The 14,309-nt window shown below is 41.1% G+C and overlaps 1 protein-coding gene across 4 annotated transcripts in view; it reads left to right on the plus strand.

The window, feature by feature from the left end:
- Positions 1-14,309, plus strand: part of LOC117488741 (F-box-like/WD repeat-containing protein TBL1XR1) — a 38,736-nt gene that overhangs the window by 12,120 nt on the left and 12,307 nt on the right. For all 4 annotated transcript variants that reach the window (XM_034137812.1, XM_034137808.1, XM_034137811.1 and 1 more), the window contains exons 6-11: positions 461-593; positions 4,903-5,044; positions 5,852-5,915; positions 6,009-6,106; positions 10,722-10,782; positions 11,720-11,841. In XM_034137812.1, coding sequence (XP_033993703.1) covers positions 461-593; positions 4,903-5,044; positions 5,852-5,915; positions 6,009-6,106; positions 10,722-10,782; positions 11,720-11,841 — 620 coding nt within the window. The remainder of the gene's footprint in view (positions 1-460; positions 594-4,902; positions 5,045-5,851; positions 5,916-6,008; positions 6,107-10,721; positions 10,783-11,719; positions 11,842-14,309) is intronic.

The raw sequence follows: 14,309 nt of genomic DNA on the forward strand, positions 1-14,309 counted from the left end.
AAGAGCATGAGCAGCATACAAGCATTTACCACATGGCAGTACAATGTAGCAGCTACGACATAGTGCAAGAGAAGATAAAAGAGCCACATAAAGTGAGATACCCCTGTGTTAAAGTGCATTTAGCGGTGATTGCACTCGAGCCTTGTCCAAAACATACTGGTGTCGCCATTCGGTTTGAATGAACGAGATCAGACGATGGCGTACATGTGAAATTAGATCATGTCAGACTGTCCTCCACCATTATTAAAATGGATGTTTGCAGTTCCAACCCAAATGAAGCCTTTGTGTAGCGAAACACTGGCAATTGAAAATTAACAGGCAATTTACCTTGAAGCGGTGACTCATCTTATCTTGTTTGTACTCCATTGCCCTTGCTTCCCTACTACCTGCAACAGAAGGTAATGGATCCTGTAATGTGAGCTTTAAGTTAAAGGTTTTGTTTTCTCACTCCCTCCTTAAGATCACCACGCAGAGATGATGGAGGTGGACAGGGAAGTGGAGATCCCCCAGAATAAAGCCATGGTTCTCCGAGGCCACGAATCCGAAGTCTTTATCTGTGCCTGGAACCCTGTGAACGACCTCCTCGCCTCCGGGTTAGTATCTCCATATCATCCTGTTGTTGGCTATGGCCGTGCAGTGTCTAGAATATCAGGCAAAAGTGTCTCTCCTACTGGGACAGTGGATTTTAGTAATGCATTAACATCCTTAAAACAAGTTAGTGATGTTATTGGCTCTTTTCTTTTTCTTTTTTCATTTAATACAAATGCCTTTTTAATGACGGCCTTCAACCATAATGATTTGAATACACACTGCAGCAAGTGTTCTAATGAGTCCTAATGATGCCTACTGGTCCTGTGTGAGGCCAAGAGTGGGTTTATGCATTTACCTAAAAGGACCTGCATGAGTTAAAGCAAAAATCTTGATCACTTATTGTTAGAGATGCCCTGATCCTCCTTTGTTTCTGCTGCTGACTTTACTTTTTTTATAATGGTTACCAAGGGGTCTTGAACTCCATGAAAGTTTATGAGGGTAAAGAGGAAGTTTCTTGCCAAAAACTACATTTTGTAAGATTGCATTTGAACACATCATGATGACGCTTTAACTTTACAGGGCCACCATCTGCTAAAAGCTAATGTAAACAGCAGCAGGCTCCTCGAGTTTCATTATAATGCATTCAATTAAAATGTGTATTGGGCAAAGGTAAGTTGCGTTATCTTGATACGTTCAAATGTAATCTTAAAATGTATTTTTCGGTTTAAAAACATTTTTTTTTAACTTTATCAGCCCTTGTGCCAAATTTAACACAGGGTGGTTGTTTACAAAAAAATCACCCCCTGTACTTGTTGATGGTGAGTTTGCTGACCACAATCAAAAAAAGGACATTTTATTGTTGTTTCTTTTTGCAGATCGGGGACTAGAAAGCATTAATTCCGATTGCATATTTTAACTTCATTAAGGCAGATAACAATCGGAATCAGATCCTTCGGGGCATGACTTAAAATAACGTTCATGAGTTAAAGCAAAATAAATCTAATTTTGTCAGCTAGCTAATTTTTAAACCATTTACAGGGTTTTTAAATACGGGTTACTTCAAATTCAGGGATAACATTAATAGAGTGGTGCAGTGACGAGTCCTAAAACCCGGAAGTGAGTCAGCATTTTACCACTACCTGTTCCCTCGTCTCAAATCCAATGGGATTTCTCCATAGAATGTGGAAAATAGCTGGAAATAAGGTCTGTGGTTGACACACATTTAAGAGACGGATCACGTTTTGTTCTACGACATTAAATACATCAGCAGTGACCCCACTGGTCAAAAACGATGGTTGTTAACAAGTGGCTGAATAGGACTACAGAAGTTGTCGAGGCCGTTGTACGTCATTACACCGAACACGTAAACACTCCCGCTAAGTTTGTTTGCCCTGTTCTGCTTAAAAGCAAGTACCTGCCTCCTGCAAACTGTTCAAACAAACGCTTCAACTTGTACAATTTTGAATCTGTATTTTTGAATATCGATCTTAAGTTGGCGTGATGTTGAAGTCGTGCAACCCTGCTGTACTCGGCTGTAGTTAGTTTATAGCATAACGTTAGCATTTTGCTTCTGGCGATTAGATTTATGATTAGAAAATTATAAAAGTAGGGTAGACATGTGGATATTATCCGGCTGAACAAAACGTGCATTTATCAAACCGGTTCGTTTTCCAAAGACCTTATTTCCAGCTATTTTCCAAAATCCTATGGGGAAATCCCATTGCTTTTTTGTCGATGGAACCCATGCCCAGCTTACTTCCGGGTAAATACGTCATCCCTGCACCACTCTATGTGGGTGGTCTTTCTCTGATATACCACCACTAAACAAATCTTTGTTGGTTTAAGTCATTGTTTTTACAGTATGCTTATCCCTCTCTAGATGAATGGACTCATGCAGAAAAATCTATGTAATGTTTGTTACAGAGCATAGCATGTTTTACATGATGGCGCTGTAAATGAGCCGGATTTTCCAGCAGTAACTAATGACTAAAGGCTTATTGTTCAGTCAGTAAGACTAAGCCGTTATTTGGCAACCATGAATCTACTTACAGATCAGTAGACTAAGAGGGTTAGTTTTAGAATTATGTTGAGTTCACTATTGCATTCTTGGGAACCATGTCTGTGGGGGAAAGTTTCTTCATCTTTTGCAGTCAGCACTATTTACTTTTTAGCTTTAGAAAATAACAAGCAGATAGCCTCAAGAGTAGTGTTGGAATCTGTCTATGCTTTATAGTGTTTCCCACTATGGTGGGGGTTGTTGATAACTTCCCCTAAATGAAAGTTTTGTAAATTGTAAAAAGTGCTTCAGAATGCAATTGTCTGTGAAAAACACATGTTTTTTGTGTATGTGTGTGTATATATATAGCAGTAATTGATTTTGAGAGTCAGTTAGCAAAACACACACTTTACTAGTCCAAACACAGTTAAAAACCAGCGCTTTTCTAAAAAGTTTAAATATGTTCAAGCTCAAGCACTCGGAACGGCTGAAAAAAAGAAGGTGAAGCGCTTAGAAAAATGCTGGGTGTAGCGCTTTTTCCCAAGGCGGCCGCATGAGATGGCTTGGCTCTGTTATTGTAGAAATCCATTGAAGAAATGCGCCTAGTGTACCCGCTTCAAGACACTGGTACTGGCCTACCATGCTGATAATGGATCAGGCCCTTCCTACATCCAGGACTTTGTTATGCCTCACACTCCAGCACAAGCACTTCGTTCTGCAGTGGCCAATTGGCTTGCTACTCCCTCACTGCGAAAGAGACCCAGATATCCCTCAACAAAACATGCCTGTTTGCTATCCTGGCCCCAAAATGGTGGAACAAGCTCCCCATTGATATCAGGATTTGTGCTCTTGAGATTGCGTCAGCAAAATGTAATGTAGTCTACACACACACTGGTATTTTTAAACATATTCTATATTTCGTCCACATTCAAAAAGCGTTATGGTTACCGACAAAGACGATTTTATAAAACCCCTTCCAGGATGAAGATGATCAGAAACTCCGTTTTTATTGTAGACTGGGAGAACAGAGATTCTGGCCTGTAACGTTAAAGTTTGCACCGTTATCACCCTTGTGAGGCCTCGCAAATGAGGAAATATTTCATGCAGACGTATCCAAAATAGGGCTGGCTCTAAACTTGCTAACAAGACCTTTTCCATGGTTCATAAAAACGTTACTCTTCCACTGTATTGAGAAACAGAGTCGTCAGATTTCGATTCAGGGTGATTTACAGCTACAGTATCCAACACTTTTGATCCATATTCAGTGTTTCCCCTAGGTTTACTGCTTTGGAGGGGTGCTGCCTGAGCGGGGGGGGGGGGGCATTGGGATATTATTATTTTTTTAATTCCACTGGAGCAGAGAGAGGAGCTGTGGATTGTTATTGATTATTGCATCAGTGTTTCTTAGAGTCTAAAACACTAAACTCACAACTTAAAATGTAAGCGTTTCGTTTATTTAATAAAAGAGCACATGTTCAATGTGAGAAGGGACACTAGATATAGATTAGTTGCAATTTGGTGCTATATATATATATAAAAAATAATTATAATTTTATTTTTTAAACACCTTGAATTTCAGGGGGGGCGCGGGGCTCCGTTGGCGGGGCGCAGCGCCCCTCCAAGACAATGGTAGGGGAAACACTGATATTGGAGGATTGTTTTAAAAGGCAGTACGTGTATCGGATAATGGAAGAAATCTAAACATTGTACATGTGGAATACACCTAAAATAATAAAACAAGTTTTTAACAAGTCAGAAAAAGGCATGAACATGTGATAAATGTACTGCCCCTTAAACACCCATCCCAGGAAAAGCCTTGTCCGACTGTAAATGGCCATTACTGTGAGCCATCATTAACAGTTAAGTGTCAATCCATAACATGAATTTCCTTCCAAGCCCATGGATCGAAGCCAAGGGAGTAAAAATAATTGACTTAACTTTGAAAAAATTATTATTAATCATCTTCCTTAAAATGCCTTAATCTACAATTGAGGGCTCATTAATATAAGTGTCCAACCCAACAGTGTGCACACACTGTCCTGCTCCAATGCATGAGCACGCCTCACAAAAATAAAAAAACAGACCTATACATTTGACAGGGTGCATTAAGGGCCACGTAATCGCAATTAAGTTTTGTGCCTGTAAAATGTATTTTTCCTTTTTCCTCAACAGATCATGTGAAAAAGGGTTGTTTAGTCATTTAGAAAGATTTACGGAATTGATACTGGGTTCAGGTTCGAATAAATGCTTTCAAACCCCAGCCCTACTCAAGAGCAGCGATGGTCAGTTGGATAACATTTCAGTACTGGTTTGAAGAGTGGAAGCCATGTTACATGACTAACGTTAGATTGTGTGTGTGTGTTTTGACTGGGCAGGTCCGGGGACTCGACAGCGCGGATCTGGAACCTGAGTGAGAACAGCACAGGCGGGTCCACCCAGCTGGTTCTGAGGCACTGCATACGGGAAGGGGGCCAGGACGTACCCAGCAACAAAGACGTCACCTCACTAGACTGGAATGTGAGTATGTGTGTGTGTGTGTGCCCCTTTGACCACTACTCCTGCCGAAAGCATTCCTTCCATCCACACACATGGGGGCGAGTCTCTCCCATGGGGGAAAATACTTTTTCTACCGCTCAGCTGCAAAGTATTTTCAGCACTAATATTTTGTTTAGTCATTAGCTACTGTTGTGTTAAGAGAGTCGTGCAGTGATGACATGTTTCTGTAGGCTGATCTGGAAGTTAACATCACATCCTAAATCCTAAATCACATCCTAAATCCACACTAAATGGGATATTTGAAAAAAATAAGGTCTGTAGCAAACACACGTTTTGGTTACACGTTTTGTATAGCAGGATATTCTCCACCTAGTACCACCACATTTCGATTGTTTGAACTGTAAATGCAATCAGGAAATATGAAATGCTAACATCAGGCTATAAAGAAACTACATCCCGGTCACATGACTTCACGCTAACACCGCTGAGCTAACTGTGGCTAATGTTAGGTGTGATGACGATCATTAGTCTCATTTAACTACTTCTTAGTTGTTTCTTAGACACATAGGGCGCGGCAGTAGCTTAGTCTGTAGGGACGTGGCTTGGGAACTGAAGGTTCGCCGGTTGAAATCCTTATGTTTTTGGTCGGGGCCTCCTTTCCCAGGGTTTACAGATTCATTCCTCCACCACTCTATGTGTCTCGTTAAAAAACTGTGGAATATAAAATCACACTCAATCTGCCTGAATCAGCATGTTCAAATAAAACTGAGAAAGACTGAATGCCACTGACTTCAATTCTAATAAGAATCATGGCTCTCTTTCTTTCAGAGCGAGGGAACGTTGCTAGCAACAGGCTCATACGACGGCTTTGCTAGAATATGGACAAAAGACGGTAAGATCAAAGCTCAGTAGGGACGCTCAGATGATGAAATGTTTCCAGTCTCTTTCTTAGCTGAGGATATAACAAGAATTTTCATATTTCCAGGTAACCTGGCGAGTACATTGGGTCAGCACAAAGGTCCTATATTTGCACTCAAGTGGAATAAGAAAGGAAACTTCATCCTCAGTGCTGGTGTAGACAAGGTAAGGCAAAAAGTTTGATAAATGCTTTAAAAAAGTTTTTGAGATCATTGAGGTATTAAATGTTTTAACAGAACAATCAGAACAAGTTTATTCACTTTGTTCCTCAGAATGTTAAAGTCTTTAGGGTTAGGATGTTCACTATCATATTTGTTGGTGTTTATTGAAGTGTAGTAGATGCCATTTTAAACCAAATTCCCAATATTGCGACCAACATAAAATCTAGACTAGACCAGTTAAGCCAATTTATATTCTGATAGATGCCTACCACTGATTCATAAATATTTGCACACACTCTTGTGCTACCTAAGATTTTAAATCACAAATAAACATAACAAATAACAGTTTTGCATTTATTGAAGCTGAACGTGTTTCAGTGGGCCTTTTTATATACCTGAATCAGCAACAGGTGCCCAGCCGGGATTTGGAAGCACTTTTGGAACCAGTTCTCCCTCTTTTTGGGGATCCGGCTCTCCGAGTCCTCGCCCTGCGATTTCCCAGGGCTCTCAACATCCTGCCATCCCTGCTCTTCCTGCTGCTGAGTCTTCTGGAGGCTTTTTGTGGCCCGATGAAGGGCGGACCTGTTGTCCTGCCACTGGATGCGAACGCACTCCAACTTCTGCTCAGCCTTTCTTAGAGCGTCACCAAGCTTGATGTTCGCCTGTCCTTGCTCCGTGAGCAGAGCCACATAGAAGGTCTTTGCTTTTTTCTCCTACAAAGGAAGTACGTTCCTACGAAGTACGATTTCCAGCACCCGTACGAAATCCTTGAAAATGCTTGAATTTTGGGAATGGTGCTTGAATTTGGGATAAAGTGCTTGAAATTGTAAATGCTTTACTTCGCTTTTTAGATTAAAAGAAAATAAAGAAGTCGGAGCGCGCTTAATTGCTTAGCTTTTACATAAAACAGCTCCGCTCCGGCCTTCCCGCGCAATGCGCGTGACCGGCAAGTGTTTTTGTTACGTGTGTGACCTGGACATTCTGATGAGAGTGATAGATGACAGTATGCCAGGAGGTTGCCGTTTCAACGAGCGTTGGCTAGCAGAAGACAAATACAAGCCATGGCTAAGACGAGGGTCAAGCGAAGCCCAAGAGTAGCCTCCTGCAAAGTGTGCAACAATAACGATGCGAGAGTCTGCGCTGACGAGCCACACACCACACGAAAGGTACGCCATAGGAGAGCATTTTAGATTAGGCTAACGTTGCATGTAAAATACATGACACTTTTCTCTGTGCGCGGCAAAACAAGCTCGCCAAAATGGCTTCACTAGTCTGGCAGTATTTTAAGTGTCCGAAAATGACAATAAAATAGCGGTATGCAACGTGTGTGTGAAGCAGAAATCCTGCAGCTCCACCCGCTGTGACGGACCGGTGAGCGGAGCAGAACACACATTAAGAGTTAGACCTAACACACTTAGCTATTGTATCTACCTCTGGAACAAGCTAAACTAGTTATAAATATATTTATTCTTCACTGTCGGGTCACTCATTACTGGATCAGTGAGCTGCAGGAGATACTGACGGGCTGTCAGGAGAGAGAGAGGAGGGGAGAGAGGAAAAGAGAGCGCTTCCGCTAATTTCTCCCGTGTTATTATCCAAAGTGAATGTAAACTTGAATAATGTACTTCATTTGAATGTAATAATTATGTTGGTTGTTGTTTGTGGAAGCGCCAGTGAATGAGCCCCATTAACTGAGTTTTAAACATCACTTTAAATGGAAGGTCCCCATAGGCCCCGCCCACTTGATCGGTATCGGCCGATACTGATTCCGGCGATCGGCCCCAAAATTGGCGATCGGAGCATCCCTAATAATTGTATATGATATGTTTTATAATGATTGATCATTAAAGTGTTCTCAAAGCTGGTAAAGGTGCAGCTAGTTTGAATGACTTTGTATACTACAGAGTAGCTTGTGAATTTACTCCAGGTGGAACTAAAGTCTGATTTAACACTTGATTATATTTCACATCATTCATCCACATCTGTAAAGTAACTAAAGGTATTAAATACATGTAGTGGAGTAAAAGTACACCGTGTACCTCTGACTTGTGTTTACTGCCAACCTAAAAGTACCTCAAAAATAGTAATCAATAATGTATTGAAAAGTTATTTGGCTGATTGTTTTATATTGGCTCAGCCAGGTTATATGGGAGGCCCAGTCTACGTACAGATGGGTCACTCATTTTGAAATATTAAACTTAGTTTTCTTTTCTAACATTTTTCATCCTCATGTAGAATGCTATTATGAAACACACATTTGGTTGTTTATAGCATAAAGAACATCTGATTTAATGTGAGGTAGGGAAATAATCATTTGAGTACTTACAACAGCTGTAAGATACTTGAAAATGCACCTTGAAAATGCTTGAGAAGTGCTTGAATTTGACTTTGGAAAAGGTGTAAGAACCCTGACTTAAGCTCCTGCTGAGTCCATTCCAGAGCAGACTCGAGCTTTGTTTCTTTCTCAAGTTAAGCAAGAAGAGAAGCTGTTGATTTCTCTGCCTCCTGATGGAGGATGGTTTTCTCCATGTCGAAGCGGCAGCGTTGAGTCTGGGAGAGATGTTATGCCTTTTTCAGGGCAATTTGGAGATGCCTATTCTCTGCTCATCCTATTTGGAGATAACTCCCTAGCTCCACCTCCACGTGGTTTTAGACACTGCCAGCAAGCGTCTGTCAGCACAAAGCTCATCTGAAGGGCCTTTTTGTCTTCCTTCATGTGCTCCGATGCAACTTGCTGGTCCTTGTTTGTGGAGGTCAGTTGCACAAGATCTTTCTGGGCGCCGCGGAGCATCAGGCAGATCTTCTTCAGATGCTCTACCTGACTGATACTTCCAGCAAGCCCTTTTGTATCAGGGCTGCATTTGGTGACTTCCTGTCTTTCTCTGAAAATATCAAGGAAGTTGGCCAGTGAGTCCTCTTGTATTTCTTGGAGGACTCTGCCTTCAGATTCACCTGGGGTGAGCCTCGCTTCACTGTCCTGCAATGTCCACTGGGTACAAAACAACCTTAAAAATATGAAAAGGCATATCAGAATGCAATATGGGAGAAGATGTGTCTGTTTTGGAGACATTTGGTTTTGTTCAAGAAGAAATGCATTAACCAGTGGTTGTGACAGTTGGCTCTGCTGCTAATCTTTCTATAAAGTTGTAATGCATTTCATTAAATAAAGAATATACAAAATACAAATATATTCAGGAAAAGCTGTTTTTAATTTGTCAAGCAGAGAGCATCATAGCAGACAAGATTCAGCAGGGATACAGTCCAACTCTAAGTATTCAATACATCATTCGCCGAAGAAGGAATGGGATAATCCCACAAATGAATGACTGGTTGTTCTCGCACTGTCGTGGTCAATAGTCTGACTTTAGTGAGGTTAAACTTTTGATTGATTGATTCACACACTAATCTGCTTTTGGTCGATTGTGTATGATGGAACAAACATCACTACTCCCTAAAGTATTCAAAGCAACATGATCACTTCTCACCTAGAGACTAAATCATGCCGTTTTATTTCACAGAGTGTAAAGGGATTTAAATGTGGAGTTACTATCTTGGAGAAGGAGAAGATTCACTCCTCTTAAAAATGCTTGTTTGAAGTCCCTTGTGTCCCTTGGGTTGAGGTGTGATCTTTCCTCATGTAAATGTTCCCTTAACCAACACACAAATAAGCCCTTGCTTATCAAACTTGAGTTAACAACCAACTGCAAATTAGCGCCTAAATTGGCTTGGGAAAAGTCCAATTATTTCCTACAGAACTGAGCTACAACAACAGCTATCAACAAGCTTGTCGTATTTTGCTACTTGGACAGAACCCCTGAGCTACACCATAATGACGCTTTACATGACATCCAGGGACATAAAACGATGTTTGACAGAGAGCCCCTACTTTTAATGCAGCCGATTCAAAGAAAATACAAATAAAACATTAAACCGAAGTTTTGGCTCTTCTGCAACATCTGATGTAACACACTTGTATATTTTTTACTCTAAACCTTAACAATATAAAGATTAAACTAATCGATATACCTGCATGTCAGCCTCTACTTACGCTTACCAGATATTACTGATTGACAGGTGACCGGTGCACCTCCACAATGAACATACTCATGCTCCTGTCAGAAAATGACAACAATGAAACCTTTGTTGTTCAACATTGCCATCTAGTGTACAGAAGAATAATAGCATTCTCATCGTCACCTTCAGAATACATTTTAATACCCCTGTTTTGGTGTCTTGGTGGGGTACAAAGCGTGTGAGTGATTGTGATGTATTAACTGTCTGTATATCCTCCTTCACATTAGTGTGTGTGTGTGTGTGTGTGGTGTGTGTGTGTGTGTGTGTGTGTGTGTGTGTGTGTGTGTGTGTGTGTGTGTGTGTGTGGGTGTGTGTGTGTGTGTGTGTGTGTGTGTGTGTGTGTGTGTGTGTGTGTGTGTGTGTGTGTGTGTGTGTGTGTGTGTGTGGTGTGTTGTGTGTGTGTGTGTGTGTGTGTGCTGTGTGTGTGTGTGTGTGTGTGTGTGTGTGTGTGTGTGTGTGTGTGTGTGTGTGTGTGTGTGTGTGTGTGTGTGTGTGTGTGTGTGTGTGTGTGTGTGTGTGTGTGTGTGTGGTCTTTCTTCACACAGACCACAATTATTTGGGACGCACATACGGGAGAGGCCAAACAACAATTTCCTTTCCACTCAGGTGAGTGACAAGAAGCTTTCTGTTTTAGACTGACTTAACTTTTGCTAAACTCTAGTGACACCCAAGTGACGATAAATTCATATAATCAGAGTTCTTTGCACACATTGTGACTATGTGTTTCTGCCACACTCAACCCAACTTGTCTGTACACATTTTACACTCAGCTCCGTGTTTGACATGGTTGCTATGTTGCCGTGCAAAAGTGACCATTAAATAAATGTGCTGAAAGCTTTTTTTTTGTTTAAAAAACAATATCTGCCCTTAGAGTAGGGTAATAGTGAATCATCAGATTCAAATATGGCATAAAGAAATCTATTGTGTGGTGTAGTTCCTCGACCCCAAAATTAGATAGCATTTTAACACTTCCTGTACCCTCGTTTCCAAGGCAACGCTTTTTGGTTAGCTTCCCAAAATAAGGTGTGTGGTTAACACAAGCTCACAAGATTTTCCCGCTTTGTTCTACGACCAAAAAAAGTTAATAAATACCCCACTCGTGGATGTCTGAAGTTTCTAGGTGTCTTAAAAATAACGGTTTCTAACAAGTGACTGAATAAGACTACTAAACGAATCACGTCAGCTTTAACTGCGTTAAGCTTAGCGGTGTTGATGTGAAGTCATGTTACCGTCATGTGGTTTGTTTTCATAGCCAAATGTTAGGTATTTACTTCTGGTGATTGCATTTATGCTTTCAAATTCACAAAGTGGTGTCAAAATGTGGAGATATTCCTGCTGAACAAAACGTGACGGTGTCATAAATGAGTCGGAGCTTATTTTCTGTAACATTCCAAAAACCAATCGAGGGAGTGCTTGCGATGCTAACATTTGGGCCGGTCACAAAAAGATGTAATCACTGCACCACTCTGTTGTCATAGCATCGTGTTCATCTGGTCTTCTCTCCTGGTGCTCTGTGCCTCAAAGCTCTCCTTCCTCCCCACAGCACCGGCTCTGGACGTGGACTGGCAGAGCAACAACACGTTCGCCTCCTGCAGCACAGACATGTGCATCCATGTGTGTAAGCTGGGTCAGGACAGACCGGTCAAGACCTTCCAGGGACACACGGTGAGACAGGACACGTTGGCTCTTACTAACTTTAGCTTCTGATTTAAAATAATGAATGCCCCTTTAGGGTATTAGGTGCTTATCCAACGTCGGTGTATGACCTACAGTACTGTTTACTGTATCAAAATCCACATTTTAGCCACCTTAAAGAAAAGCCTACCTAAAAAAGAAATTAGAATCAGTTTAAGTACAAGCTATATTTAGAATATTTAACTATTTTACCTTGACATAAGAGAGCCCTTTCTGATGGGAAACTGAAGGCGCTATCAATAATTGCCAAAGCCACCAGACTTTGTTGAACTTTCTTTTCTTTTTTTATACGGAATTTACTTTTGTACCGCTGCCTCAATTAGATAGTTAGTTTGTGTCGTTGTGTGATTACAAACCAAGCAAACTAATACACAATAACACAAACAAACCAACCAATCCAGTCGGCAATAAACCAGCCGCTCCCGTGCTCTGCAATTTCAGATTAATATTTTTCTCAGTGGAGTCTGGTGGCTTTAAAAAAAAAAAAAGCATAGATAACGGCTTCAGTTAAGGATTTTTTAGGTAAGCCTTTCTTTTATCTGGGTAAAATACGTTCTGCTACTGACCCCGTCCTCAGCAGTTAAACACAGTACTGTAGGTAATACACTGACATTTAATTACACCACCTTCACCTTCAAACTATCCCTTTAATAGCATTCATTCACAACTCTAACAACATACAACTGTCTACTATGGGACGCTACAACCCAGTCTCACGGCAATTCGTGTTATATTCACGAAATGAATCTATTGATTCGTGTTCACCAACACGATTTCCCCATTTATTTCGTGTCACACAGAACGATCTTTTTTTTGAAACTTTTTATTTTAGTTTTTTATAAACAACCAGACAGACAGCACAATAGCAGTTGGCAAACAAGTAGGATGACAACAGTGCGATTCGAGTCCGACAGGACACAAAACAAAAAAAAAAAAAAAGGACTGCGACAGGACAAATAAAACAACAAAATCTAAAACTAAAGGCTTTGAGTCTAAGTCCATTATTAATAACGTAATGAAAAAGTAGAAATCAAATAAAAACATAGCACTTGTTGGGTCAGTCAGCCGCCCACTAATCACAGTTTAACACCGCAGGTCCACCATCATATTGTACAGAGACATCCGGCATGCCCAGCTCCCGTATATACCTGTAGAAGGGGTTCCACATCTTGTGGAATTTCCCCAGGGAGCCCCTCAGTATGCACCTTATTTTCTCGAGTTTGGCTGAATTTAGGACTTCTTTTAACCACAAGGTGTGTGAAGGGGATATTGGAGACTTCCACATGAGCAATATCAGGCGTCTGGCTAGTAAAGTAACAAAGGCTATGTAGGCTGTCTCCAGAGAAGAGAGTGGCCATGTGGGTGGGGTTACACCAAACAGTGCGGTCATAGCATTAGGAGAGGTCGGTTTTCCAGTGATTTCTGACAGTGATCTAAAGATTTCAGTCCAATAAGAGTGTAAAACCGGACAAGACCAGAACATGTGTGCATGACTCGCCGGTGCTTGGCTACATCTGTCACAAGTTGGGTCCACCTCCTTATATATTTTAGAGAGCCTGAGCTTAGTAAAGTGTGTGCAATGCACTACTTTGCACTGAATCAGTCCATGTCTAGCACAAATAGAAGATTTATGTACATTAGCAAGGGCTTTTTCCCAGAGTTCCTCAGAAATCTCCTCCCCAAGATCTATTTCCCAAAGAGATTTAATGGAGTTCAGGGTAACCAAACAAAGAGAATAAATCTGAGCGTAAATACACGTCATCATTCCCTTCAGAGTAGGTAACGGCCTAAGGAGTGTGTCTAGTGGCGAATCAGTTGGGTGATTAGGAAACTGAGGAAATCTATTATTAACAAAACTGTGAATCTGTAGATACCTGAAGAAATGTTGCCTAGGTAGTGCACATTTGTCAGATAGCTGTTGGAAAGAAGCAAATGTGTTGTGAATATAAAGGTCTTTGAATGTTTTAATGCCTTGGTTAAACCAAATAGTAAATGCGCCATCTACTAAGGATGGAGGAAAAACATGGTTTGCAGTTAAAGGGGCTAATGTAGAGTATGTTTGGAGACCAAAGAAACGTCTGAACTGATTCCAAATTTTCAAGGATGCTTTGACAATTACATTTTTAGTGTAAGCAGAGGAGGGTCTTAATGGGAGAGTGAGCCAATGCTGAAAGAGATACTGGACTACAGGAAGCAGCCTCCATTTCAAGCCAAACAGGCAGAGAGTGCTGTGAGTCAGACTGCAGCCAGGACTGTATTATTCTCAGATTAGTAGCCCAATAATAGAACCTCAAATTCAGCAGAGCAAGTCCACCCAGCGCCTTTGGTCTCTGTAAAAATTGCTTGCGTATCCTTGGGGTTTTCTTGTTCCAAATAAAGTTCGAAATAATAGTGTCAGTTTTACGAAAAAAAAGTTTGAGGGAGGAAAATGGGCACAC

The sequence above is a fragment of the Trematomus bernacchii genome, unplaced genomic scaffold (genome assembly GCF_902827165.1).
Source record: "Trematomus bernacchii unplaced genomic scaffold, fTreBer1.1, whole genome shotgun sequence".
Lineage (NCBI taxonomy): Eukaryota > Metazoa > Chordata > Actinopteri > Perciformes > Nototheniidae > Trematomus > Trematomus bernacchii.